Genomic DNA, 25,326 nt, shown 5'->3' with positions numbered 1-25,326 from the left:
TTCATGGAAAATTCTTGGCAAATCTTGTCACGCTACCTCCAAAAATGATACCATCAACATAGACCACAACAATCAACAAATCGTCTCATTTATTCTTCATATAAAGATTGCTATCCGCAATTCCCCTTTTGAAGCCTTGCTCTTGAAGGTACTTGTCTAGCCTCGAGTACTAAGCTCTTAGGGCTTGTTTGAGTCCATTAAGTGCCTTCTTTAGCTTGCAAACATAGCCTCATGCTCTGATTGGATAACCCCTTCTAGTTGTTCAATGTACATTCTTCCTCCAAGTTTCCATTTCAGAAGGCTGATTTCACATCCATCTAGTTGACTTTGAAGTTCTAAAACTTGGCAAGAGCTACAACATACTTGTTGCCTCCATATGAGCAATAGGTCATATGTTTCTACAAAATCTATTCGTTCAACTTGAGCACATCCTTTGCATATAAATCTTGCTTTGTTCCTTATGACTTGGTCATCCTCATTTAATTTGTTTTTCAAAATTTATTTAGTGCCAATGACATTTTTGCAGTATAACTCTGACGCGGGGGGACTTTGGGATGGGGGAACACTGGGGAGAGTTTCCAAGACGGGGAAAAAGGTCTTCGATTTTGAGATGGCATGAGGGGGTTGGGGATGGGTGCTGCATACTATACATATGGAACATGAAATGCTAGTTATGAAATGATGCTTCAGTATAACATACCAAGTTGAAATACTTGCACATAACCAAATTGCAACACAAACTAGAACCATTGAACATTCAGCATAGTAACATAGTGCATACCCAATAGTAACATTCATAAATCAAGATTCAAATAGAAATCTGAACTATCAACAAATAAGATTTATATTAGTTCCATCAAATATCAATTATATTATAATGATAAAGATGATTACAATGAATAGCATCATGCATGATATGAATCATGATCAATATCACAAGTGCAAAATTATGTCAAAATGACCAAATGTAGTGATGGGAAGCCTCTAATCATCCCCCAAGCCAAAGTCCTCATTATTGGAACTACTAGACTCCTCATGCTCAAGTTCTGTGAAAGGAACACTAACCAACCCTACTTCTATTTCTGTTGCAATCTCATCCTCATTAGTATGAAACAGATCCTTTGGCTCTACATCCCATTGTGCTGCTAGGCTCTCTTTGTGCACGTGTCTTGCGATATACAATATGTAAGACATTGTGTACAACAACTAGCTTCATTGCTCTCTTACAGGTAAGTTTGTTCCTCTTCATAGAGTGGATGAAGCACCCAAGCACACAAGCACCCAAACACCCAATTAGAGGTAAGTTTGTTCATCTTAACAAAATAGAGGAAGCACCCAAGCACACAGTTACCTAAGTACCTGAGTACCCAAGCACTCGAGTACTTGAGTACTCTTGGCGTCTCCAAGCACCAAAGTGGTGCGAAAGTGGGTGCGACGACACTTGGGCACGGTGTGGGTACTTCAAGTACCCGTCTTGGTGACGTCCTCTCACCGAGTACCACTAGGTTTTGGGTCAGGATGCAAGTTCCCAAGTTTAAGTCTTCTCCATTTGATTTAATTCCTCTTCCATAGCATTTCTACAATGCTTGTCTTCACTTACTTCTGTAAAGTCTTTTGGCTTTATTTTGTAGAGCAAGCACAAAGTTGCATGTTTCATGTGCTATTAAATCTCTTCCTTGTTTGAGCTTTTGTATTTTGTTCTCATCGATCAAGTTTTGAATGATTTCTTCTTGACAAATTTGGATAGGGTCTTGAATGGTGCTCTTGGTGGTGTCTTTAGGTTCCTTTGATCAAGAATCTCTCTCTTAGTTTCTTCTTCTTTACAAACTTCCTCATACTGAGGAACATCTTCTTGAACTTCTTCATAGTGTTTTCCTTCTATAACTTTCACATTTGCTTTTTCAAAAACCTTGTGCAGCTTCTTGTTAGCATTTGTTTGCTTTACTTTTTGTGGAAGTAGCCTAAGAATATTCCTTCATCAACTCGAATCAAACTTTCCTAGATCTTCTTCATCTCTTCTTTATAACATGTGTTTCCAAATAGTTTGAAAAACTTCGCCGTTACAGACCTTCCTTTGCATAACTAATATGGATTTTTGCTATCATTTATTTTGATTGGAGCATGATTCAAAATGTAGACTATAATGTGAATTGTATCTCTAAAAAAAGTATCGGATATTTTTGACTCACCTAACTATTATGAAGTAATTGGAAAATATTTGCTTGTTGTTAACAGTGATCAATAGATCAATTTATACAAGGGACTGAACGATGTTTCTTAAGAAACATTTGTAAAGAATAGAAACATTCTATTCTAGAAACAAAAAACTAAATATTAGAAACATTCTAATATTTACAGAAGATTACAATAGATAACCATTAGATACTAAATAGAGATAATAGAAACTATCTGTTATCGTAATACCCTCAATGGCTAATCTATCCAGAGCAGTAGCTATCAAAAAGCGTAACAGGCAGATTTTGTCTGCTCAAAGTGCTCGGCACTATTTGTTGTGGGCTGCAAACCAAATTGCTTAGATAGGGCAGCTAAGTGCTTCCGACATTCAACCTTCATGTGCCCAAACTTGTGGCAATAGTTGCATTGAATGTTTTTCTTTTTGGAGCCTTCTGAAGTTGGAGTAGAGGACATCTGTTGAGAAGACGATTGTGAATCAGAACCACCTTATTGTTGTCACGATATTCAAAGATGGTTAGCATTCACTATTTCCATGTGCCATAATTGCAATTGTTGAACTTCTAATTTCCCTCAAGCAAAATATTAGTTAGAGATGCCATAGCACGTTTTTTAGTGAAAAAGCGTGAAAATCTGTGAAGGCACGTTTTTCAAGGCAAAACAAATAGAAGATCAAGAAAATTTGAAGGGTGACCTTGAAGAGAGCTTGAAAAACCCAAAAAGAATATGTTGTTAGTTTCTGGATCGACTGGCTTGAAAATTGAGGCACCCCAAAAAATAGACAACCTAGTTGAGATCTCAAAAAACCCACTAAGAATTTGTAAATTGTTTTTTGATCCGGTACAAAAGTTAGGGTTTTGAACGAAAATGACCCTGCTGCAAAAAAAAAACCACAAAAATAGCAGAAATGTGCAGAAAAATAGACGGATTTGGTCAGAAATGGGTTGCAGAATGGAACCAGAAGTAGGTAGATTCAAATCTCTCAAAATGGAAATCCTTGTCAGATTATAGAGAGAGTTGGAAGCAAATATGCATGTAAATAATTTCGAAAATAAATGGCAGATAATTTCAAGTTTCAACCAAGAAATTATAATTATTTTTAATTTTTTTTAGAGTATGGGCTCTGGTACCATATTGCGAAGTAATCAGAAAATATTTGCTTATTGTTAACAGTGATCAAGAGATCAATTTATACAAGAGACTGAACGATATTTCCTTAAGCAACAATCGTAAAAAATAGAAACATTCTATTCTAGAAACATAAAACTAAATATTAGAAACATTCTAATATTTATAGAAGATTACAATAGATAACCATTAGATACTAAACAAAGATAATAGAAACTATCTATTATCTTAATACTAACACGGCTCTAGCCATTTCTTATAATTTGCCGATTCAGGGATGGGTTCGGGTACAAGAATCCAATTCATGGATTTGTGATTTTTCTCCCCATTATTATTTGTATGGATTCGGGTGTGTGTGTGTATATATATATATATGGATTCCTGTGTACTGATTCCAAGTTTGGCCTGTGGGTCCTTGGGGATTTGCATCGGATTCTCCCAAGTCCATATGGATTCGTGGTGCATATTACAGAAGTAATTGGTAAAACACTTGCTTGTTATTAACAGAGACCAAGAGGTCAATTTATACAAAAGAATAAAGTGATGTTTCCTTAGGAAACTATCAAAAAGAATAGAAATATTCTATTCTAACAGATAAAGCTAAAAAAGTGAAAGCTAACTAAAGCTAACTAGATATTTACAATAGATAACCATTAACTAATAATAGATGACTTATCTATTATTGTAATACCCTCCCTTAATGGTTAATCTATCTAGAACACCAAGTTGTCCTCTGAATTTGACAAACTTATCAGGACCAAGAGGCTTGGTGAGAATGTCTGCAGTTTGATCTGTGGTAGGAACATACTGTAGATCAATAGTCCCGTTTTCAACCAGCTGTCATATGTAATGACAATGAACATCCACATGCTTGGTTCGTTCATGGAAGATTGGATTCCGTGCTAACTTGATAATGCCTTCGTTGTCAACAAACAGAGTAGTCGGTCCTGCTGGTGACATTTGCATATCCCCAAGCATCCGATGAAGCCAAACAGCTTCACATCCTGCCTTAACAGTCCCTCTATATTCAGCCTCTGTAGAAGAGAGAGAAACTGCTTGTTGCTTCTTGCTGGTCCATGTGACTGTACCGGATCCCAAACTGAACACATAGCCAGATGTTGACTTTTTAAAATCAGTAGAGCCTGCTCAATTTGAATCTATGAACTCACTGAGTTTAGGATTAGAAATTCAAGAGTACAAAAGTCCATAATCTGAAGTGCCCTTTACATAATGAAGCACACGCTTTGCTGCCATCCAATGATCAGCCTTAGGAGCTGTCATAAAGTGTGAAATATAGCTGACTGGGAAGCTAATATCAGGCCTAGTAGTAGAGAGGTAGATGAGGTTACCTACTAGTTGCCTGTATGTAGTATCATCAACGGAAGGAGAATCAGACTTTGCTGATAACTTGAGACCTTTCTCCATAGGTGTAGATGCAAGTTTGCAATCCTGCATTCGTAATTTGTCTAACAGGGCCTTGGCATATTTGGACTGAGAGATGAATATACCAGAAGATCGTTGCCAAACTTCAACACCTAAGCAATAATGCATGAGCCCAAGGTCAGTCATATCAAAAGATTGGCATAAGTTCTGTTTGATTCCTTGAATCAAAGATGCCAAACTGCTAGTGATGATCAAAGCATCCACATAGATAACCAGGAGGATGATGTCACTGTCAGTATTCTTGATGTACAGATTTGAGTCTGAAGAACTCTTCTTGAAGCCTTGATCACTAAGGTACTTATCAATCTTGATGTACCATGCCCGAGGGGCCTGCTTCAAACCATAGAGAGCTTTTACTAATTTGAGAACTTGATGGTCTTTACCAGCAACCTTGAAACCAGGAGGCTTCGTCATGTAGACCTCTTCATGGAGATCACCATTCAGGAAAGCACTCTTTACATCCATTTGATGGACCTTCCAGCCAAATTGTGCTGCCATGGCTAGGACTAATCTGATGGCGCTCATCTTTGCAGTAGGAGCAAAGGTCTCCTCATAATCAATGCCCTGATGTTGAGAAAAGCCATTTGCCACTAAACGAGCTTTTTACTTATCCAAAGTACCATCTGATTTGTATTTGATTTTGTAGACCCATTTGCAACCAATGGGTTTCTTCCTTGGTGGAAGATCAAAAAGGACCCAAGTGTTGTTCTTTAGCAGGCTCTGGTGTTCAGAGGTCATGGCCTGTTCCCACTATGGAATTCCTTTAGCCTTAGAATATGTTTGAGGTTCAAACACACTGTGAATGTTGGCCATTAGAGCAAAGTTAACAGAATCTGTAGTATTGCTCTTTTTCCGAGTAGTTCTTCCATCTACGAGCTCATCATCATGAAGATTAGCAAGTGTCTTAGCCCACCACTTAGGTCGGATAGGAGAAGGACCAACAATAGTACTAGGAGATGCTTGATCAGTAGGATCCGCATTAGAAGAAGCTGGATCAAACTCAGGTGAAGCATCTTCAAAACGAGGTGATCCTGCAGGAGAAGCCGGAGGAATCTATACACGTATCACTGGAATAACTGGAGCTGTAGGAGGTACTGGAGCCCTCCCATTAGGTGGACCTAATGGAAGCCGAACTCCCAAATCATGAGCCTGCATAGGCTGGTTTGCTAGATCAGGAACAAGAGAAATAGGCATGAATGGTCCTCGCTGCTCATCAAAGACTACATCACGACTGTATATAAGATGAGATATCTCAACATCAATCAGGCAATAGGCTTTGTGAAGACTGCTATATCCAACAAGCATCAGTTTCTGACTCTTGGCATCCAACTTGGTGCGTGAAGCATCAGGGATCCAAACAAAAGCAAGAGAGCCAAAAACCTTCAAGTGACTGATTCTGTGCTTGCGACTTGACTAGGCCTCTTTCAGAGTTTTACCTTTGACCGCCACTGTGGGTGACCGGTTCAACAGATAAACTACAGTGTTAACTGCTTCTGTCCAAAATTGCTTCGGAACATGTCTATGTTCGAGCATGGAATGAGAGCCATCTCGGTGATTGTCTTGTTCCGACATTCAACTACACTATTCTGTTGTGACGTGTGGGGTGTGGTGAATTGGCGTTGGATGCCACGTGTATCCAAGAAGCTGGAGAAAACATTAGAACAAAATTCCCCCCCATTATCTGATCTAAGAGTAATAATAGATTTCCCAGACTCTTTTTCAACTAAGGGTTTAAACTTCTGAAATACAGTAAATGCATTGGATTTCTTTTTAAGGAAATACACCCACATTTTTCTACTGAAATCATCTACAAACAATAGAAAATACTTGTACCCAAGAACAGAAGGAGTGGCCATAGGGCCGCAGATATCAGCATGAACAAGCTGAAGTACTTGAGAAGCTCGCCAAGAATCGCCACTGGGGAAAGGTGTGCAATGTTGCTTCCCAGCTTGACATGCGTCACAAACTCCAAGATGTTGAGTTTGAATCTCTAGCAAACCAAGAACAAGCTCATCCCGAGCAAGTTGTGAGAGATAATGCACATTTAAGTGCCCATATCGTTGATGCCAAAGTGTGGTTATGGAAGATCGCCGAGCAGCCATAGCTAAGTCTTGAGAATCATCAGAATCAGTAAGTCTGAAAAGACCATGATCCTCAAGACCAACTGCAACAGTAGACTTAGTCGCTCGATCAGTGATGGTGCACTGATGTGAACTGAAGGTGACTGCCAAGTGTGGAGAATGTCGCAGCAATTGACTGACTGAGAGTAGATTTAGTTCCATCCCTGGAACATAGTACACATCAAGGAATATGAGATTCCTCCCAACATATTGAATCTGACTGTTGCCTTTACCGACAACTGTGTACTCTTCTCCGCCACCAAAAATAACAAAATCTGAATAAGGCTGGTAGTCAGTAAACCAGTCTCTACGGTGAGTGACATGTCAAGAGGCACCTAAATCAATGTACCAGGCAGACAACTTCACATGATCTGCAAGTCTCTTAGCCATAAAGGCGTAAAAGGCAAATTCTGCCTGCTCAGTGTGCTTTGCACTATTCACTTTGGGTTGCAAACCGGATTGCTTAGACTGGGTAGCTAAGCATTTCCGACATTCAACTTTCATGTGACCAAACTTGTGACAATAGTTGCATTGAATGTTCTTCTTTTTAGTACCATCGGATGCTGGAGCCGAAGACTTTTGCTGAGATGGTTGCTGAAACTTGCTCTTATCCTTCTGAAAGGATTTCGCAGCAAAGGCTTGCTCAGTGGAGGTGGAATTGGAGCTGCTATCAAACTGTTGTTTCCATTGATCTTGCTGAAGCAGCAGGTTGCAGAGATCAGTGAACTTTAGATCAACACCAATAGATGTGATGTTGAGAGTCTCGATAAAATGCTCATAGGATTTTGGTAAACTCCGAAGAGTGATTACCACAATATCCTCTTCCTCCATCTTGCGACCAATGGCAAGTAGCTGATCACAGATTTCCTGAATCCAATTCAGGTTTGCCTGGAGCGTGGTCCGCTCATCCACGACAATAGAAAATAGAGTGTTTTTCAGAAAGAAGGCTCTGCTCTTGTCAGAAGTCTCATGAAGACCTTTGAGGTGTGTCCAGATTTCGGCAGCTGTCTTGCCGGATGGAATCTGAGAAAGCTGATCATCAGCCACGGATAACTTGAGAAGCATTACTGCCTCTTGGTTATTCAGATCCATGTATCTTGATTAGGACCCGGAGAAGTCGGACGCTTCGTAACACCCAGAACAAGTTGATCGGTGTTTTGATATTCAAAGATTGCGATGTTGCACTGCTTCCAGGTTCCATAATTTCGACCATTGAATTTGGAGTTATGCTCGAGCAGAATATTTGTCAGAGATGCCATGGCACATCTTTCAATGAAAATCTGTGAAAATTTGGGAAGGCATGTTCTTTGAGGCAAAAATATGGAAGACCCAGAAGAATCAAAGAGTGACCTAGAAGAGAGCTCGAAAAATCCAGAAGGAATATGTTCTCGTTTTTTGAATACGCTGGCTCGAAAATCGAGGCACAAAAAATGAGGCACCCAGAAAAAACGGATGACAACCTAGTTGAGCTCTCGAAAAACCCACCAAGAATCTGCAAACAAATTTTTTTTCTGACCCCAAAAATTAGGGTTTCTAGCCAAAAAACCAGTCGGTGGATTTGAAGGTCAAAGCAATAGAAAAATGGTGTTTGCAGGTCTGAAAAAGACGATTTTGATCAGAATAGGGGCGTTTTTGCTTGAGATAGCATAGGCAAAGAGATTTTAGCATAAAAAAACTATGATTTCACCCTCAAAAACGCCTTTTCCTTGACTACAAAAAAACAGATGCCAAAACTGAAACCCTAGCATTTTCAGATATGATGAGGATCCAAGTTGCAGAAAAACAACCTCCAGATCTGCGATTTTCAGCAGCTGAAAAATGACAGTGAACACACGAATTCTTCAAAAAACGGAAAACCCTAGACGGGTTTTTGAGAAATCGCAAAAATAATTTCGAAAATTTTGAAGCAAATAATTTCAAAAAAGAAATTATAAAAATTTCAAAAAAACTTCAAGTATTAGCTCTGATACCATATTACGGAAGTAATTGGTAAAATACTTGCTTGTTATTAACAGAGACCAAGAGGTCAATTTATACAAAAGAATAAAGCGATGTTTCCTTAGGAAACTATCAAAAAGAATAGAAATATTCTATTCTAACAGATAAAGCTAAAAAAGTGAAAGCTAACTAAAGCTAACTAGATATTTACAATAGATAACCATTAACTAATAATAGACGACTTATCTATTATTGTAATAGTGCATTCTTCTAGGTCCGCGTGGGTTCATGATGAATTTGTGTCAAACTTGTACAAGGTATGGATTTGACCCTGTGGGTTCGTCTGAATTCACGAATCACACGAGGGTTTGAGGCACCTTGATGGAGTTTTGCCTAGTGTATGATTTGTTTTCAAAGCAAACCTTCTAAAGAATGACAAATGCATGGTTCAAGGTTTTATTATTTTGTTAGTTTTATGTTTGCTTGTTGTGTTTTAGTTAGTGAAACACGGGGACTCATGTCCCCTCCCAAACCTTGAAGTACCTGTCCCTGAGACATGCTTGCACTGGGTACTCCAAGTACTTGAGTACCTCCACCTCTGCCATTCTACAACCATGCTACCATTGGGATGGGTACTTGAATTTCTATTTGATTTTTTATTTGTGAATGTTACTATTTTGTATGTACTATGTTACTATGTTGAATGTTCAATGGTTCTAGTTCGTGTTGCAATTTTACTATGTTGAAGCATTTTAATTTGGTATGTTATATTGAAACATCATTTAATAACTAGCATTTCGAGCTCTATATGTAAAGTATACAACACCCCTCCCTACCCTCTCCTCCCCTCACTGCCATCCCCCCACCATCCCAAAATTGAGGCCCATTGCCCCCTTTCTCGGAAACTCATTTTGGCATCTCTACGTACCTTAAGTTAATAGCTAGAATAATAATAATAAAAAATGATTGTTAGAAGGTAAAGCTTATTTATGTATTAAACATAACCTTAATGACTCAAGAAATTTTACTATTTGTAGCATCTAGTGTGAGGCATCTCGTTTTTATCATTTTGCATGTTTATCCAGTTTCATTTTGTAAGCTCTTAACAAGGAGATGAATCTCATTGTAATTGGTGTTTTGATATCTAATAGAATATTTTTGTGCTCTATTTCATTTCATTACAAATTCAAATAAATACTGGAAGAAAAGCTTCTCCAAAATATGCACTTAAAAACATATAAATATATTTGATTTGAAAATGGTATGCTTTAAATTATTGATTGTATCGGGATATGTGTGGCTAACTTATTGTCAACATAACTCTTGATTACGTTATATGATCATCTATATAGTCTTCTTAGGTTTTTAGGTTGGCCTAGGTGGGCATATATAGCATAAAACACACACGCAACTAAAAAAAAAAAAAAAAATATATATATATATATATATATATGATTGATTTTAATTACAAAGGAGACGAAGGCTCTTTAATTAAGGAAATACAAAAGACATCATTTCTAAAAAACAATCGTTAATTGAGAGTTAAAAAAAGGACACTAAGCTATTTAATTGTAGATCATCAAGTGACTAGATACATTAAGTGACCAGAGATAGCTGAAGAGACTTAAATAACCATTATGAGGTAAATTATACAATCTTATTCTAATACCCTCCCTTGATGGTCAATTTATCAACTATCACCCTACAAAAGACTGAATCTGCAGGTCATTTGGCCATGAAATACATAGAAGGTTGCCCCTTTCTCATCAGAACACTCTGCAACATAAGTTTATTGCTGAGATCCTCCCTGATGCTGTGGAACTTCTGAATATGACCAAGTTTTACCATAATCCTTCCAGCATGATGTTAGGTAACAAATCTATCTCTCCCTCTATGAGACATCAAGGTCAGCTTCAAAAAACTTAATTACATTAATAAACAATTTTTTGCCAAAAATCATCAAAAAGTAGCAACATTCACAATTTGGTAAAAAAAATCATTAAATTGTTTTGTGTATGAACACTTTGCCCTAGAAACCCGAGTTGCAACCTAAAAGACTCTTTATGAAACCAGGATTTTATAAAAAACTGTCAAAACATTTTGTGGAAGATGCCACTATTTTGTGAAACATCATTAAAAACCTTCACTTTGAGGAAAAAGGGGAAAGAACCCAATTTTTTTCATAAAAAGACATCAAAAAAACCAGCAAACCTATGACATAGAAAACCACAAATTTTGAGAAAAATCAAGCAAAACCCTTTTACAAAAAATATCTTTTTGTGGATGAAAACATGCAAGACCTAGACAATAAATAGAAACTCTACATGATTTAATTTTTTTTTTCGGAAAAACCCTGTCATAATTTATATTGGCAAAAAATCAGAAAACCCATCATGATTTTTTCTGGAAAAAAATCAGAAAACCGATCATGATCTTTTGTGAAAAAAAAATCATCAAGCTCTCCATTCATGATTTTTTGTGGAAAAAAATAAAAATAGAAAACACTCCCTCCATGAGCAAACGCTGAATCCCTCAAATTTGGCAGACAAAACCTCCAAAAGAATGTAGTTCTGAGATATAAAACCCTTGCACTTGGTAGAAGAACCTTTGAAATCTGCAAAACCTTCAAAACTTTCAAAACCTTTAAAGATTTGCAATTTAAAAAACCTATGCTTTTGAAATCTTTGATTTTTATTAAAAAAAGGAAGAAAACTTCTAAAAAATTCTTAGGAATTTCTAGAATTCTACACAATGTCTTAGAAAAAAGTGTTAAACACTTCTAGAATTTAATTCTGGGTATGAAGCTACAAAAATTGACATATGGGCTCTGATACCATGAAATGACAATTGATTGATTGAATGAAGTTGATTACAAAGGAGATGAAAGCTTCTTAAATAAGAAAATTCAAAATACAAAGATGACGTTTCTAAAAACACTTGTTAACTAAGAGTGAAAAAAATGATACTAAACTAAACTGTAGATACCTTAAGTGACCAGATACATAAGGTGACCAGAAATGAAGCGGCACCCTTCAATATTTGTGATTTGAAATTTAGAGGAGTTGATCAAGGACATTGAAACTACAAGAGTCAAAACTTGAGGTCATTTGAAGCTGTTTTAAAGGAGTTGTGAAGTAAGGGTTTTAGCAATTCTTTCCCAAAACTGCAAATCAACAGGTTTGTTGGATTTTTTTCAAATTTTGTCAAAATAGCGAGTTTTGGTTGGAAGTAAGTTTCATTAAAAAATTCAGCTTATTTTGATTTAGTTGGAATAAGTTATTAATAATTATCAAAAATATCTTGGTAACATCATGATACAACAGTATACTAGAGGCCAATGCAATAATTTCTTCACACTAGGAAAAAATCCTAACGAAGAGAATATAGATTCAGAGTTAGGTGGGACTTCTGATGTGATGCTTTCTTCATTAGATAACAAAGTGTTCCATCTCAAACAAGGTATGCTCAATATTTTGTTTGGAATGGTAGAAGATATGGCTAGTATCAACTTTGAATTGAAAGGAGATATGACTAGTAGCAAATCCCAAACGAAAGGAGAAATAGATAGCATTGAGTATGAAATAATATTTTATTGCCAAGAATCTGTCTGGAAGATATCAGCTTCACAACCAAAGGCACAACCCCATGTTTCCACCAACGAAGGTGTATTTTCCTAACTCACCATTCCTGATCTGAATGCTAGCACTCATTTTGGATCTTATAACCTACTAAGGAAGGTGGATATGCATAAGTTCAATGGCAAGCATCTCTTACTTGGATAAATCAAATTGAGATTTTTTAATATGCGCTAGAAGTTGACAATGGCTTCCTTATGTATGGATGGAGCAATTCATTTTGTATTGATGACTATATGCTCGAAGAGAGGAAAAAGGCTCTTAGTGACATGATCAAATTATGAAGGAGCTATAGCTGCACTATATCAATGAACAATAGTGCATCAAAGAATCAATTTATCGAACAAACCAAACTGTGACAAATAGGATCAATCAAGATTGTATTCTACAATTCTAGAACCTCTCCTTGTGAGTAAAAATAATTACAGAGGAGAACTTGAATGACTTATTTCCTGGTGGGCTAAAGGATCATCGCCAACATGACATTACAGATGATTAATCCTGTTATTATATTTGATTCTTTTACATGTCAGAGGAAAAGTTTTTGTCCCAGAAGGTAGGGGCTCAATAAAATAAAAGAGAAGAGCTTCCTAGCACAACCATTCTCTCAACCAACCAGATTGGCATTTCAACAAATTGAAGAAAAATGGGTATAAGGTTTATGTTTTATTTGTGATAGGAAATATAGTTGAATACAGGCATATCCTAAAATGTTGAAGTAGTGCTAGAGATCTTAGTAAGCTGGATGATGAATTAGTGGATACCTAAACCAACCATCTATTTTTTATCGTGCGTTTTCTGGAAGTAGCACACCCCAGAAACACTGTGTTTCTTGAAAATAAGTCAAACAGTATTGGTAGACTTTGGTATAACTCTCAACTTTCAAAATGAAGTTAGCTTCTTGTTTGAATTGTTTTATTCAATCACAAGTTCAAATGATGTACAGTCCGTCAGGAAACACCATAGCAATAAACTGACCATGGGAGATTGTTGACTAAATTGCCCTATGTTTGCTATCTCCATGGGTGCAGTAGACATTGTTTTGGGAGTCTAGTGGCTTACTACATTGGGAACAGTTAGGATAAACTTCTAGGAGCTATTCATGCATTTTGACTCAGAAGGTAGAACAATTGAAGTACGAGTTTGTGTGCAAATTCACTGCATATGGTAAGTTCCAATCAAATGCCAAATATGCTTAACAAGGGGGCAAGAAGGTTCATAGCCCAATTGTTTTAATAGGTGCACATGAGTCAAAGGCACATACGTCACCAGATTTGCAAGTAGTTGTAGATAGGCACTTGGTAGGGTTTGACAAGATCCCAAAAATTTTGCATTCCAAAAAAAGATCATGATCATGCTATTCAACTTGTACTAGCTAGCCAACCACCCAACATTAGGCCTGACAGGTATCCACATGTCTAGAGAAACAAGATTGAGGTGGTAGAAGAGATGCTAGGGTAGTACGCATTATAAAGGATAAGTTTCCAATTCTAGTTATTGATGTTTCGTTAGATGAGCTAAGCAATGTTGTTTATGGTACTAAACTTGATCTTTGTTCTAGTTATCATCAAACCAGAATCGGGGATGAGGATACACATAAGATAGCCCTTTGAAACCATTAGGGTAACTATGAATTATCAGGGATGCCTTTTGGCCTTTCAAATGTACCATCTATATTTAAAAGTTTGATGAACTTTATGTTCAGGTCACATCTATAGAAATTTGTTTTGGTATTTTTTCATGACATTTTAATATATAGCAAAACTTGGGAGGAATATTGCAACATTTGAATTAAGATCTGGACATTTTTGAACAACATTAACTTTATGCTAAGCCATCCAAGTCTGTTTTTGGAGTCAAAGAGGTGGAGCACCTAGGTCATGTTGTTTTACTTGAGAGAGTCTTCGTGGATTATCATAAGATCAAGGTCGTAGTTGAATGCAAGATGCGTAGAACCCTCAAGAACCTGTGGAGTTTCTTAAGGATTATTGGTTATTAGTGCCTATGTTATGAAAATATGGTAGTACAGTTGTACCACTTATGATATATCAGAGGATTCCGTTTGGTGGAATGAAGTATTTGTTAGGACATTTGAGAAGCATAAGAAAGCCATGTGTGCAACACCAGTTATAGCTCTCCCAGATTTTTCTGAAATCTTCATTGTGGAGTGTTATACTTCTGGGTTTTGTAAAGGAGTAGTACTCATGCAGGATGAAAGCTCTAGCACTTGAGGGTTGCCAACTTAAAGGTAAGAATATGTTGAAGCTTTTTAATGAGAAGGAAATGATGGGCTATTTAACATGCAGTGAAAAAATGGAGATGTTATCTATTGGGAAGACTTTTAAAAGTAAATATGAGCACGATAGTCTCAAATAATGCTTGGAATAGAGGTCTGAAGAACAAAAAATGGCGAAGAAGATGTTGGGATATGATTTTCAGAGCATATACATGAAAGGAAAGGAGAATGCTGTGGTTGATGCTCTATCTAGGAGGGATTAACCCACAGAGTCAGTATTGTATGCCATTTCCATGTCACAGGTAGATTGGCTGGATGAGGCAGAAGAAGAGTGGGAGGACATGGACTCAAAATTCTCATTCCAAAACTCAAAAAAAATTCTCTATTGTGGAAGGTCAAGTTTTGTCAGAAAAATAATGTGGGAGGGAGATGCTTTATGGTAGAAGGTCAAGTTGTAACTATGCAAGAGCTCAACCCTTGAGCTTACGATTTTTCCAGAGCTCCATGCTTCTCTAAGAGGTGGTCGTTTAGGCTCCTTGAAAACTTCATAGAACCAAACATAATTTGTTTTGGGATGGAATCTGTTCTGGTTGTCTGCTGTAAAAATGTAAATGAAAAGCAATAACATTGCCTAGTGCAAGATCCCAATGGTGAAAATCAAGAATTGGATTGCTTTCTGAATCTCTAGTTAATTTTTCTTTTTCAAAGAACCTTAACACATATTTTCTATAGAGCTCTTATGTTCGTGCCATGGTGCAGGTTCAACTATCGTCATATGGCCAATACATTGTCCCTATATCGGTAAGTTCGTCTTTTTACACCTTATTAATTTTTCTTTTACCAACTTATTTAATTCTCTATTATTTTGTTGAGTGATGTGTATGTTTTGATAACGGTCTCTCTTGCTTGTGATTTTCAATTCCTAGGACAGTAAAAAGACTAGGAATACCCGATGAGAGGATTATCCTTATGTTGGCAGATGATATGGCTTGCAATGCTAGAAATAGCTATCCCGCTCAGGTTTTCAACAATGAGAACCACCAGATTAACCTATATGGGGACAATGTCGAGGTGATTTAGCTATTTCAATAGCAAATCATTGGGTATATTTATACTATTACTTTTATGTGATTATTCTAGGTTTCTATAATTTGTTTTCTCGATTATCATTCTATCATATTCAGGTCGATTATAGAGGCTATGAGGTGACTGTTGAGAATTTTCTGCGTGTGTTGACTGGTCGACATGAACCTGCTGTCCCACGTTCAAAGCGCCTCTTGAGTGATGAAGGAAGTCATATTCTTCTATACATGACAGGGCATGGTGGTGATAAGTTTCTGAAGTTTCAAGATTCTGAAGAGATTCAAAGTCATGATCTAGCTGATGCAATTGAACAAATGCGAGAGAAACGCAGGTGAGCTACTCTTACTATATGATTTTGGTGACATATACGATGTTCATTGTAGAGTTGAAGATGATAAAAAAAATTCAACAGCATAGCATTACTGTTATTTTTAATGTTAAATTAATTGATGTAAGGAGTGCTTGTTCACACTTTTTAAATTTAAGATATGTTTGTTTGTTAGTAAGCAGTTTTGGTTGCTTCTCTCCATGTAACTTTCTTTTTCTTCTGTGGCTTGTGAATAGATTTAAGGAGTTGATGATAATGGTAGATACTTGTCAAGCTGCAACTCTTTATTCTCAGGTCTGCTCTTGCCTTTGGTTTTATGATTCAAAACTTGATGCCAGATTTGAGTCCCACTTTTTTTTTTGTGGCTTTGTGATATCATATTATCTTGTGTAAAAATCACAACTTATTGTCTTTTGCATCTGAAACTCACAAACCAGTTTAGATCAGTAGCTTAAAGGAATTCATATAGATAGATTTCTTATGTGCATGGAAATGTGTATAAGGTCATAAGGTATGGGCTATTAGTGGCGCTTGAGAAAATCAACAGGCTTTACTTGTGATAACAGCAAACACCCAATCTTTAAAAGGGAAGAAGTTGAATGCTTCTTGTTGGGCGCATAGGGCTGCATTTAAATGTAACTAAGTGGGATGCCCTTTTTATTAGACATGGTTTATTAAAGTATATGATACATTGTAGTTAAAGACTTCAGGTACCTCTTAAGAGTTTCATCAATATGGTGTCCTTTGATTAAATATTCATATTTAGACATTTCTATAATTTTGATCATCAGTTTTTATGCAATAGAACCATATCTGTATACCTTTCTGCCATAATTATCTACTGCTTATGCTTATGCATGCAATTGATTAATTGTTTTTATCTGTGTAATATATCCAGTATCCACGAGTACTGCTGTTTCAATAAAAAGACTTTTGCCCTTGAATTGCTGTACATTGCAAATCAGATATAGAAGCAGGGATAAATTTCTCCAACAAAAAGAGGGACAACAGGAATGACGCACAAAGTATATCCACTTGTGGAGAAAGAGGAAACCCAGGACATTCCCATGAATCAGATCAAAATCGCTATCTCCCTGTTATAAGTATATCTGATATCTACACAGTGAGGGTAATTACTGGTTGAAGCTCAAGGTTCATTTGCAGGATATGAGAAAGTAGCGGTCATGCAGGATTTGGTGCCAGTTGTCTATACCAGATGTTAAAGGAAAGGGCAGCAAAAGGAAGGTCAAGAATTTTAAAGATATAGCATTAGTCAGATTAGAAAGCGTCTGATTGACATACATATACATATACATACATACATACATATCTATCTATCTATCTATAGTATTGCATCTGATTATGTCAAACTGAAATTAATGTGCCTTCATTCTAATTGCGCAGATCTACATTTATTATAATCCCTGATTGGTATTTGCATTTGAAATGGCATCTTATACGATGGCCTGTTTGTAATATCACCTTCTATTTTATGTGCATTGTCAAGGAACTATCTTCCATCTTACGTGGATTATTAAGGAATTATTACCACACGTTTATCGTGTGTTATCTTGTTTACTGCTTATGTTTTGGAAGATGATGCTTGAAGCATCGAGTCACACCCATGTAGGGTCATGACCCTACGTGGCCCAAGCCATGTAGAGTCATGCCCACGTGGGGTGTGACTCTTTCAAGTAATATATTCAAACCAATCGCTGCTGGGAATATTTCAATAACAAAGTGCATATTACTACCAGCAATCGATCTATTATTACTTACACCTGCAGTCATAACAAAAGACATTATCAGTACTGTGATCTCTGCAATATAAATATAAAAATTTACTCTATTCAGTATTCAGTAAAATAAATACCAGCTGTGGTAATAATAAAGTAGCAGAACTGTATAAACAGCAAAGTAATTTCAAGCTATCAAAACTCTATCTCTATCTGCATTCCTTAACATGGTATTAGAGCTAAACTGATAGAGTTCAAATAAGATATGAAATTACTATTCAAATATCAGGCTTACACAAAATCTATTCATAAGTGCAACTATGGTGAACAGTGTCAGACTCGAAGGTGCATCGAACTTTATATCATGGAGAATTGAATAATGGTCATTCTTCGAGAACTCGAATTAGAATCATATGTGGAAGAAAACAAAACTATGCTAGACAATGAACCAGATAAAACCATATGGAAAAGGCATAACAATAATGCTATGAAAATTATTATAGATTCTGTAAAGGAAAATATACTACCAATTATATCAAAAATGAAAACCGCCTATGATATGCTCACGACTCTTGAAAACACATATGAAATCAATAATACAAGCAGGCTTCTTAGCTTGAAACAACTACTTCTTCATATCAAGATGAATAAAGGGGAAACAATTACATCATATTTTATGAGAATTTTGGAATTAAAAGATCAACTTTTAACTATTGGAAATCATGTAGACGAAAAAGAACTATCATTGATAGCCCTAAAAGTGTTACCAACTTCTTGGGAATCCTTTATTCAAGGTATCAGCGCACAACCTGAACTACCTAAATTTGATCAGCTTAGGAATGACTACACTCAGGAAGGATCAAGATTAATTAAGAGGGGGTCAGTCCAAATAAAGAGGGAGATATACAAGCCCTACATGCAAACACAAAAAATAAAGGAAAGAAAACAAATTTTAAATAGAGAAGGGGGAAGAATAATCCTAAACAAAACCTACAAGAGGAGAGATATGTCTGAAATAGAATGCCACAAGTGTGATAAATTCAAACACACTCACATGTACTACCCGGAAAAAAACAAAATTCATGCCTCTATAGCAGAAGTCAAGGAAGCTATAAATTCAGTATTCTTTTTAGCATTATCAAGTGAACTAAACACTAACAAAAATACTTGGATGATTGATAGCGGAGCATCTCAACACATAACTGGATTGAGAGATTAGTTCGTAACTTTTGAAGGACACTCAACTAAAGAAGTTACAATAGGGTATAACTCCACCTATCCAGTGAAAGGAATTAGAACCTGTAACTGGAGTTACCTTGCAATGAAAAGATGCATTGTTTGTACCAGGCATCAAGAGGAATTGGTCTCCATTTCTGGCCTAGAAGACCAAGGATATTGAGTCACTTTTCAGGAAAATAAAGTTCTATCTTGGCCTAAGAATTCTAACATCAAGAATGCAATCACTTTGAGATTCATAGATGGAAGTTTATGTATACTTTGTAATACTCAAAATGTAATAATCTATTCTAGATTATTATGTGTCAGCACTGATTATATTCGAAGTAACCCATATTTCAGACCATAGGAATTAATTGGTGAGCAATCTGATTTATTTATTCTGAGCAATATCTCTCAAACTAGAGAGTTCCAAACACTAGACAATATGTCAAACAGTTGGTGAACTTCTCACAGTTAACTGGTAACCTTTTTAGACTAACTGAATACTTGATTCTGGAAACTTACCTGTAATAATCTTAACTAGACTTCAGACTCAGCACACATTATCCTTTAATCATGATTCTGCAGACTGGCATTATGTCAAACAGTTGGAAAATAACCAGTATTTTGTGAAACAATATTACTGTCCCATTTCTTAATATTCATGGAGTTTCTTCCGTCTTAGAAGAACGCCTTTCAGAGCCTTGATAAACTGCTAGCAACCACTCAGCCTCCCGTGACACTGGATGTTCAACTCGACTGCCAACTGTACTGAACTCTAAACAATGAAGGAATCCGACTCTTGTTTGTGGCTGTGGATGATATTGTGGCAGACTGTTAAGTGGCGACCCTTCATGTGAATACCATAAAAGGCACTGATGCTCTCTTAAGCTCCCAACTGTGATGTCAATCTTTTCTGCAGCAACTACCAATGCTGCCTTTGCCGTACTGTCCACCGTCCCTCAGTCCTACCGGTTGGGCTTACGTGCAGGCAACATATATACTGTTTTGGCGTGAAGAAATACCTGTCAACAATCCCATATTCCCCTCTAATGGACTGATGTGCCGCTACTGGATGAAATGTAGATGAAGGAATACACTTTGCAAACACTACCAAATCTGACCTGGACGTGTCTGATGTCTTGAATGCCGACTCACTCCAGCTAGTGTTCTTGAGAATAATAATACTTTTTCTGGCCAGTCCCTCTCCTGTTTACCTTATAGTTCAAACCTCTTATCAAGCCTTCAAAATTGGCCTTCCAACTGATAGTAAACTGTGCTAAACTAGGTTTACATCTAGTTGCACACTTTTCCTCAAGGGTTTGCGTCCTTAGGAAAATCTAGTCACATCTAAGCAACCTTGGAATTTATATTAGATCATTTATTCGTTGTTTTAATCCCAATGCAGCTCCACTCTTTTATAACCTCGATATGAGGGAAGACACCAACAACTAGGCAATGTGGGATTAAAAGCCAATTTTGTCTTTTAGTCACTTAAGTGACTTTATAACTTTATAACCTCAAAATATATAAATAAATCACTTAAGTCATTTAAACTTTAATATCTTTTGAAATACTTGTTTGATTGCCATGCTGTCTGAAATAGGAATCTCTCCTCATAATTCCCCATGTGACCAAATATACTTTCTAAAAATAGAAAGTGTCCATCTCAATTACCCTTGACGTACTATACCTAGTAGGTATGGCAAATGGAGTCCAAATGACATTGAACGAAGGCCAAATCCATAAATCGCTGAATGCTGGAGATGAACCAATCCTTAGAAGACCCTCTAACCATCTTCATTAGCCTACGAGGGTCCAATATTAGGCTAATTCCTGAAATACTGATGCTGGCAACGAATGGGGACATTAAACAAAACCAAGCATTAAATCATGAAGTTTCCAAAACTAATGAAATTTGGCCCAAAAGGTTAGGACACCTCCATTTTCGTGCATTACTCTCTATAGAAAAGATTGTGACAGGCTTACGTAATCTAAAATCTAAACATATTGAAACCTGCAAGGGATGTGCTTTAGGAAAGCACTCCAAAGGATCCTTTCCACGTAGTGAACATAAATAAAAAATATGTACTTGAACTTATTCACACTGATTTGTGTCGTCCAATGCCAGTAAATTCATTAGGGGGATTCTTGTATCACATAATTTTTGTTGATGACTACTCCAGAAAAATCTAGATTTTTTTTCTAAAGCTTAAAGAATCAAATGAATTATTATTGAAGTTTAAAGAGTTTAAAGCATTAGTTGAAAATCAAATTGGAAAGAAATTAAGACTTCGAGATTAGACAATGGGGGTGAATACATTTTCAATTTTTTAAAAGAATTCTGCGCTTCTATTGGGATTAAAAGGGAGTATATAGTACCTAATATTCCACAAAAGAATGGAGTAGCAGAAAGGAAAAACAAAACCATTATTGAAGCTGCTAAAGCCATGATGCGTGATCAAAATTTTCACACAACATTCTGGGCTGAAGCCTCAGATACAATAGTGTACATTCAAAACAGATGCCCTCATTTAATTCTAGAGGATACAACACTTGAAGAAGCCTTCACAGAAAACAAACTAGACTTAAGTCACTTAAATTTTTTTGGTTGCCCTGTATATTCATGTTCCCAAAGAGAAGACGCCCAAATTAGAACCCATAGGAAAGAAAGGTGTATTTGTTGCTTATAGCGAGTCTTTCAAAGCCCTCAAAGTATATATTCCAGGACAAAGAGCTATCGAAATCAGCAAAGATGTTAAATTTGAAGATGTTGCATATAAGATTTCTAAAAATATAGAAGAACTAAATGACGAATCAAGCACAGAATTAGATGAAAACCATATTGTTGAGATTTAGAAGGAGAATTATTCAAAAGATTACGGGCCCATACAATCTAATCCTGAAAATCTTGAGATTCCATCCAATAGGAAAAGACCACTATGGGCAAGGAAGATGATCAAAGAAATTAACATAGCCCCTGAAGAAATCTTTAGAGAAAGTAAGAAAACAAGAAGTCGCTCATGCTATCAAATCTGAACCATCAAGTTTTGAAGAAGCCTTAACATGCCAAGCTTGGAAAGATGCTATGATTGAGGAATATCAATCTATCTTGAAAAATAATGTTTGACACGTTGTACCTAGACCTAAAAATAAATCAGTTGTCTCCTGTAAATGGCTAATCAAAATTAAACATGCACCAGATGGAAGTATTGAAAAAGACAAGGCTAGATTCATTGCTAGAGGGTTCTTTCATTAGGCTGAAATTGATTATAAAGAAACATTCGCCCCTGTTACTAGATATAACTTCGTAAGAACTATAATTTTCATTGCTGCATCTAAAGGATGGAAGATACATCAAATGGGCGTAAAAATTGCATTCTTAAATGATGTTATTGATGAAGAAGTGTATTTAGAGCAACCGGAAGGCTTTGTCATCCATGCCAAGAACTCCCATGTGTGTAAACTGAAGAAAGCTCTCTACGGTCTTAAATAAGCCCCCTAGGGCATGGTATGAAAGGATAAACAATTACCTTACCAAACTAGGATACTCCAGAAAATGAAGCAGATCCAAATATATACTTCAAAGTATTTGATGGTGGCATGTTAATACTTGTTCTCTATGTTGATGATTTACTAATAACAGAGGGAGATCATCTCATTACAAAATGTAAACAAGACCTTGCATCTGAATTTGATAGGAAAGACCTGGGTCTCCAACACTTTTTTTGGGACTAGAAGTGTAGCAAAAAGAGAACTACATTTTCTTAAATCAAGGCAAATATACTATTGACAGTTTGAACAAATTTGGAATGATAGACTATAATCCCTTATCTATCTACACCAATGGAGACAAACTTTCACAAGCTTGGAAGTGATGCATCGGAATCTGAATCTATAGATTCCACACATTATAGATAGATAATTGGTTCATAAATGTATTTGGTGAATACTCATCTTGATATCTATTATGCAACAAATGCATTAAGTCAATTCATGTGTGAATCTAAGAAAATTCACTTTATGGAAGCCAAACACATTTAGAGATACTTGTGCGGAACCATTGGATTCGGTTTTAAAATATGATAAAGTTGAAAAACAACTTCAAGGGTATTTAGATTCATACTAGGCTAGCAGTTCAATTGATTTTAAAAGCACTACAGGGTGTTTCAGCCTAGGATTTGCAACGATATTTTGATTCAGCAGGAAGCAATCCGTAGTTGCATAGAGTACTATTGAAGCATAATACATAGCAGCCTCTATGGAAGCCTGTGAAGCAGTTTGGTTATGGAAGTTATTGGTTGGATTATTTGGGAAATCCTTGAACCCTACAGTCATACACTCTAACAATCAAAGCTTTATAAAACTATCAATAAATCTAATTTTCCGCAATAGATTAAAGCACATCGAGATTCTCTATCACTACATCAGGGACACGGTGGATAGAAATGTTATCAAGTTGGTATACATCAGCACTGATGAGCAAACTGCCGATATATTTACCAAACCTCTCCCAAAACTAAAATTGTAGAACTTTAGAGGTAAACTTGATATGATTAAAATCTAATTGTAATTCTTGAGGTTGAGTCTCAGTTATGTTTAAATTTAACATAGTAACACGGGGACGCGTCCCCCCCCTTTTTGCCCGACGTCTCGGAGACTTCAACGCACCGGAGACTTGGGGACTCCGTCTCCCCGTCCCCAGCGGTGCCACTAGATTCCACCACCTCCACCGAGGATGGGGGACATCCTACTATTCACTATTTGCAAATTCAACTATTTATGTTTAATGTTCAATGTTCCAATTCAATGCAATGTTTCAAGTATTCACTCTTTTACATCTTTACATCCTATATTGCAATACATATTTTCATAACTAACATTTTTAAATACCATATGCATAGATATATACACCCCTCTTGTCCCCTACTGCCGTCCCCCCACCGTTCCCCCGCCGTCCCCAAATTAAGGCCCCTCTGTCCCCCTGTCCCGGAAACTTGTCCCCCCGTTTCGCCGTCCCCCCGTCCCCCAGGGTGGTGTAACTATGAAATTTAATATATTCATTTATATTGTTTAAAATATTAAATGAGTTACAATTTTGCATATGTGGGTAATGTCATGAAAGGTGATGATCTTTCATTAATGTTTCTTTGTGAGGTCGCTATTATAAGGTGATGATCTTGAGAATAGCTTGACCTGTTATCATGATGGACTACATTAAGTTGCTGTCCCAAAGATCATGATACTTGTCATGATGGACTACATTAAGTTGCTGTCCCGAAGATCATGATAGACTATTGTTAATTTGATGGACTACATTCAGTTGCTGTCTTAGAGATCAGATTACACATATGTTCTACGATATAACATATACTTTCAGTAGGCAATATGAACTTGATGCTAGTGCACATACCACAAGAATATGAGAGTGGTAAATAAAAAGTATGGATGATATTACTAGTTGCAAACTCAGATTATCAGTTTGAGATGTTTAAATCCTCCCTCGCTAAGCAGGAGTGATAAAGATATAGCATCAGTCGGATTAGAAAGTGTCTGATTGACACACACACACACACATAATATTGCATCTGATTATGTCAAAACTGAAATTAATGTGCTTCCATTCTAATCGTACATATCTGCATTTATTATAACACCAATTGGTATTTGCATTTGAAACAACATCTTATATGATGGCCTATTTGTAATATCACCTCTCATCTTACGTGGATTGTTAAGGAACTATTACCACATGTATATCGTGTGTTATCTTGTTTACCGCTTATGTTTTGGAAGATGATACTTGAAGCATCGGGGTCACATCCACGTAAGATGGAAGATAAGCTCGAATCTATAAAAATAGGCATATGGTGTTTAAAATGTCTCTCCCAAGGACAAAGAGAAGACAAATATCCTATAAAAAATTGTTGAATTTACATCAATTTATAAACAAATCCACAAGAGGATGGGCACTACATGTTGGCACAAGAAATATCTTCTAGTAAAGGGTACAGAAACAATTGAAATGAAAGATCACAGAATAATAATACTAATAGTTTGTCATGATCCTCTACAACACACTAACAATCCATTGTTTAGTGCTATAAATGTGGAAGTGGGGGCATGTTGCAAGAAAATGTTTCCGAAATGCAGCCTACTCAAAAAAAGTGTATTGGATTTGGTCTCAAAGACCATTTGGATCAAGAAGAATATGTTAAGACTATCACTAGAACATCCCAAAAGAAAAAAATTGCTGTGAATGTAGACA

The 25,326-nt window shown here is 36.5% G+C and overlaps 1 protein-coding gene across 2 annotated transcripts in view; it reads left to right on the top strand.

The window, feature by feature from the left end:
- LOC149538597 (Peptidase C13 family) overlaps positions 1 to 25,326 on the top strand; it is a 100,742-nt gene that overhangs the window by 3,352 nt on the left and 72,064 nt on the right. Inside the window, exons 2-5 of one of the 2 annotated variants that reach the window (XM_089799908.1) lie at positions 15,453 to 15,494; positions 15,620 to 15,764; positions 15,878 to 16,107; positions 16,341 to 16,398. In XM_089799908.1, the coding sequence (XP_089656034.1) occupies positions 15,453 to 15,494; positions 15,620 to 15,764; positions 15,878 to 16,107; positions 16,341 to 16,398 (475 nt within the window). The remainder of the gene's footprint in view (positions 1 to 15,452; positions 15,495 to 15,619; positions 15,765 to 15,877; positions 16,108 to 16,340; positions 16,399 to 25,326) is intronic. The other variant, XM_089799909.1, reaches the window with a different exon arrangement.

This window comes from Cupressus sempervirens, chromosome 9, assembly GCF_028749045.1.
Source record: "Cupressus sempervirens isolate cs-2001-9-10 chromosome 9, ASM2874904v1, whole genome shotgun sequence".
Taxonomy (NCBI): Eukaryota; Viridiplantae; Streptophyta; class Pinopsida; order Cupressales; family Cupressaceae; genus Cupressus; species Cupressus sempervirens.
The sequence above is the reverse complement of the archived record's forward strand: the minus strand, read 5'-3'. Positions and strand labels throughout refer to the sequence as shown.